The sequence below is a fragment of the Argentina silus genome, assembly GCF_951799395.1.
Source record: "Argentina silus genome assembly, chromosome: 18".
In the NCBI taxonomy this organism is placed as follows: Eukaryota; Metazoa; Chordata; class Actinopteri; order Argentiniformes; family Argentinidae; genus Argentina; species Argentina silus.
This window is the reverse complement of record NC_139672.1, coordinates 8,829,842-8,835,370: the sequence shown is the minus strand read 5'-3', so window position 1 is coordinate 8,835,370 and position 5,529 is coordinate 8,829,842. Positions and strand designations below refer to the sequence as shown.

Here is a 5,529-nt window from a genome sequence, read left to right as displayed (position 1 = left end):
TTTATGAATGGAGCGGCCCCTCCGCGCCTGCCCTCTAATTGATGTATCTCCAAAACGCTACATCAGCACGCCCTCGTAATCTCGATATGGAGCGCTTGGCCACGCATCACAGTGCCACGATGGCGGTCATAACTTTTCGGAAAATAATCACAGGATAAGCAACTCTGTGTCATTGATTACTTAAGCTCAGCTAACTCGCGGTTTGGCAGCAGGACAGGCCCACTATTTATTAATTGAGGGGCCAGAGTGCAGGTATTCAGTGTCTAGAGAGCGTACGTTCGGGGCTGAAATAATTCAAGGTCTGTTTTATCAGATAACATCTACGTTTAAAGAGCCTCACATTAACATTGCATTCCAGCAGGCACTCCTGGTAGTGGCCATTTACCTTTCAATGGATTTCCTGTCATATCGCAGCAATGAGGGCCTGAAATGACTATATCCACAAACTGGGGGTGATTCAACCAGTTTTTTCTGTGTGTTGTTAAAAGCTAATTTATTCCATGCAGAGGTACTGTATATGAACAAGGGTCACTTTTGCTACCATTAAGGTAGCAGAAGATTACAGTGGTTACACTGTGTTTTAACAGTCCACTGTAAATTGCCTGATATTGTCTTTGTTACACCATGGCAAAATGGTAATGACATGATTATTAACTTCACGAAGATTAGGCAACATTTAGTTTTCTTTGGGTTTCGTCCCCACTTTCTGTACCCTATTTGGTGTTGTTGAATTCTTTGAAGTGTGATAAAGCGCATACTGTAACTACATTATTTCTCAGAAGACACCAGCTGAACTACGGACTAACATAAATAAACTGACGGACTCATATCAATAAAAGGGTTAACATCATAACATATGCCTGCAATAAAAGTACCATTCTTTCCATTTAGAATCCCCGTATCCAATTGGCTGGCTCCGATGTCCCCCTGCTGACACGCTCCTATGGTGCTCAGTGAGAAATCAGTTCACCACACATCAATGAAACATAGCACTGTATCCCTAAAGCAAACAGCCGCGCATGAAAAGAGCTGAGGTTTCGACACTTCAGATTTCGAGAGTTGCTTTGCTTGGCTTTTGATCTGAGAATCGTAGCGGAGTAGCAGAGTTGTGTACACACACACACGCGCGCACATGCACACACCCTCATACTCTCACCCCCCCCGTCCTCTCTGGTGAGCACTTTGAAGAGAGAACGGTCCTGACCCAAAGCAACCTTTCCTGGATCACTCCAAATAAAAAGCAACAAACAAGAGTTGAGAGCTAATATGGCCATGTTGAATTAGCTGGGAGGAGGGAAGGAGAGAGAGAGAGAGAGAGCGAGAGAGAGAGAGAGAGCGAGAGAGAGAGAGAGGTCAAGAAAGAGAGAGATGCTCATTTGGTGGACAGTCAGGGCCCAGGCCAGACAGAAACCTAGTAGTGGGGGGGGAACACAGACGTGAAGAACACGACTCCTCGCATCCTCTCCTCTGTCCTCCACTCGCTTCGTCCTTAAAAACCATTGGAGGAGAACGAATGTAAGTGGAGGAACCAAGACCTTCTCCTCCGATGCGTTTTCAGTTGTGGACGCGAGTGGAGAATGGAGGAGAGGACGTGAGGAGTCCTGTTCCTAACAACTGATAAAAAAAGGCTCGTGACTCTGACTCTCTGTGGATGGACATCACACGCATCACAAATGCCGCCTTTACCATAGGGCTCCACGTATCCCTGTTCTCTCCTTGTTCCCTGCTCACAAACACACATAACAGGCTTCACATAACAGGCCTCCTGAGTGCGCCCAACTGCTGTCCTATAGCCTGAGCCTCCCCTGCCATTTTTTTGTTTTTACGGCATGCAGTAAACGCTTGTCACGCAGCTCAAAATGACTTCCACTCAAGCTGGTGACATCGTCACAAGACCACCCGTTTGTCTCTCAGGGCCAGGCCGGCGGCTTATCCTCTTACAACTATCGCACCGAGCTGAAATTGACATGGCCCCCCCGTTGCTAGGGGCGACACCACCAAACAAACATATCGAGTGTTTTGGATGCACCTCGCGGTATGTTTACCGCTCAGCTATCTGCTGCTCTTCTCCCTGTTGCGGCATGCAGAGGCAGATACGGTGATACCGTCGAAACCATGTATGTGACGGGGGACGGGCAAGCCAGTGGCTGAGGTTTGGTGTCCACAGAGATATTCAATATCATATGATTCTGACTCATCTCCGGAAGGAGCTCTTTCTGGTCCGATTCAAATGACACAAAGCAGTACTCGGAGAAGGGGGAGGTTTGAGCCCAGGAAGAATCGTACCGCTTTTCTTTCTTTTTTTTTTAAATCCAGAATGTTCTTGTTAAATCTAAAATGTGAATCCATCAGGCCAGAGCTGAGCAACAAAGCGAAACAGTCAGGATACTTAAAAAAAGAAAAAAAAAGGAATAGGCACAACGTTATTCCGTTTCCCAATACGTTCTGAACAGAGATGAAGATGAGCTCCAACCACCACAGAACTCTGGAAGCCAGAATACTTGAGTAGAACAGAGAGACGACACAGGCTTAGTTGGCCTTGGTGATGATAAATGCCTGGTCCTCTCTGAACATTCCATTCTGTTATTTTCACATCTGAATGTTCAGAGCGAGACGGCCGTGAGAAGGAAAGAGAGAGAGAGAAAAAAATGCTACCACACACACACACACACACACACACACACACACACATACACACACACACACACACACACACACACACACACACCGTGGGGAGAGACAGAAGAACCACAGAGAAGAGAGACAAGAGTGTAGTTAGCCTGGGTGATGACAAGTGCCTTGTCTCCCTAGAAACACTAACTCTCGAGGGAATGAGGGGTTTTCAGACGGATCATAATAGCTGGATCGTAGCCCAAAACCATTGTTTCATACTCATTAAGAGCTTCAAATAGTTTCTGCCTCATCAAACAGGTCTAGAATCAGTTTTCACCCGCCCTATTCTCAGTCTCAGCACTTACGGCCGTAAACCAAACTGACACTGGACCACCTAGTCAATCCAAACCTCCATAGGACAATAGTGAGGCCTATACTGTTACTGTCTAGCACTTGCTCTGAAACAAGGTTATGACATAAGCTACATGAGTATCTTGTTTTCACCTCACACCTGTTGTTCCTGCACTGAAGCACACACTCTGGCTTTTTTCTCTCTCATATTTGTTCTCAAGTGTCCAAAAGCATCTCCCTTGTTTCTGAGATTAGTATGGGATTGTAAACTATAAGTGATTTAAAATCATCATTTTTTTTTTTTTACATCATATTGTGAAACCCTGCTTGTGTTAAAGTCTGTACATCGCCAGAGGTTCAACCTACAACACACTCTCCCCTTCACTGCTTTTGATTTTCTCCAGTTTAGACACACACATGTTGAGCCCATCCCCTCTCTCTCTCTTCTCTCCTCTCCCCTCTCTCTCTCTTCTCTCCTCTCCTCTCCTCTCTCTCTCTCTGCCAAGGAAATTAGTCAAATGATTAATTCATTTCTCCAGGCAGCATGCTTGCTTGGTAAGCAGCTGGTTGGCCCAGTGAAACAGCAAATCTTTTAAGATTTCAAAAAGGTCCAGGGATTGATATTCAACATTATTGCTGAGCCAGATACAGGGAATCTTGGCCATAAGATTAGAAAATGTTTGCTTTAATTAGCATTTATCATCTCCCCCTCATGCCTCTACAAGAAGGCCTACCTATTGTGTATTTGAGATGAGGTTGCGTTTATGAGGCCGAAATTTGCAAGACACCATCAACATAATAACCTACAATTAAGTGGACTTCAGATCACATTTGCACAACTGAGTTACACTTCCTTGCCCATTATTTTAAGTGGGCATGGACCAGTGATTCAGTTGGAAGGAAATACATTGAAATTCTGTTTTATTTTCCAATTCATTTCAGTATTTGGTGTGTAGGCTAATCTAGAATTTTGTGGGACATTGGGTGCCCCCTGCGCAATAGCTTATGTTCTTGATAATTTATTTAAATCTAGGCCTAAATGAGCAGGCTACCTCTCAAATATGAAATGTCAAATTTCCCTTATATCATTCCCTCATTTCTATTCACTGTGTGTCTTTTTGGCATCTACAGTACTGTAGCTGTTCGCTCTTCAGTGCTGAGTCATATGTCAAAACCTTGTAGGTGTCTGTCAGTATAGTATTGCTTTACACCGGCTTTCAGAATACGACTCCTCTCAGCGAGTGTACCGAGAACCACGTGCGCTCTTGACAGGAGCGTGCCAGTGGAATGACAACTCGACTGTGGCTCTGCTCTGCACGACTTTATTTTCCATACGTACATTTCTGGTCGCGGCATTTGGCCATTCTAAACACTGCAAATGGATTGAATAATCAATGCCTTTTTCGACTGAGAGTTACACTTACCGAGTACTTTATTAGGAACACTATACTAATACTGGGTAGGGCCTCCCTTTGCTCTCAAAACAGTCTAAATTCTTCGTGGCATTGATTCCACAAGATGTTGGAAACATTCTTTTGAGATTCTGGTCATTGACGACATGATTGCATCACGCAATTCTACAGATTTTTCAAGTGCACTTTTAAGCTGTGAATCTCCCGTTCCACCACATCCCAAAGGTGTTCTATTGGATTCAGATCCGGTGACTGGGAAGAACACTGAACTCATTGTCATGTTCATGAAACCAGTTTGAGACTTTTGCTTTGTGACATGGTGCATTATCATGCTATTAGTAGCCATTAGAAGATGGGTAAATTGTGGCCATGAAGGAATGCACATAGTCAGCAACAATACTCAAATAGGTTGTGGCATTCAAGCAATGATTGATTGGTATTAATGGGCCCAAAGTGTGCCAAGAAAACATTCCCCATACCATTACACCACCTCCACCATGAGAAGGTGTACAGGTGTTCCTAATAAAGTGTTCGATTAATGTATTTCTAGAGAAATTGGGCAATATTTTTAAGACAGACGGATAACACGAAAGAAAGTGTATGCCAGGCGGCACCTCTTGAATGCAATCTACAATAAATGTCACAGGCATGGATTTCGTTACAAGATAAACGCCACTGCACTCTTTACCGTGCGTAATGGTCACACACTCACCTGTCCCAGGTGTCTCCGGTACCCACCTCAGCAGACCGATCTGCCGCACCTGAAAAGCGGTCTTAACCTCATGACAGCTGTACGCGCTTACATCCGCTACTTTCATCACAAACAAAACGCTCCACAAAATCCACCAACGGTTTACGCGTGGGCATATTCCTTGGGACATTGCTGCGTCTCACTCCAGGTATCCGTGTAATAATGAACTCGCTGATTGCACAACCGGTTGAAAAGATGAACGAGATACTATAAAGTGATACGATTAAACGTCTATCAAACGACGTCAGCGTCGGACTTTTCACATTATTGTTTTTGATATGTGTAGCGCTTCCATGCAGAGGTAAGGATCAGCTCTTGAGGAGGGGAGAACGCGTATTGTAGACTTGAGTCTCTGTCCGACACTCAATACTCGCACTGTTTGACTGTGTGCATGCCTGTCTC

General features: G+C 44.6%; 1 protein-coding gene across 1 annotated transcript in view; it reads right to left on the bottom strand.

The window, feature by feature from the left end:
• The window catches only part of gpc5c (glypican 5c), a gene marked incomplete at its 5' end in the record, with an annotated part of 105,550 nt that extends 100,293 nt beyond the window's left edge, over positions 1-5,257 (bottom strand). Inside the window, one exon of the mRNA XM_083690508.1 lies at positions 5,089-5,257. Within this exon, the coding sequence (XP_083546634.1) occupies positions 5,089-5,257 (169 nt within the window). The remainder of the gene's footprint in view (positions 1-5,088) is intronic.
• Between the last annotated feature and the right edge of the window lie 272 nt (positions 5,258-5,529).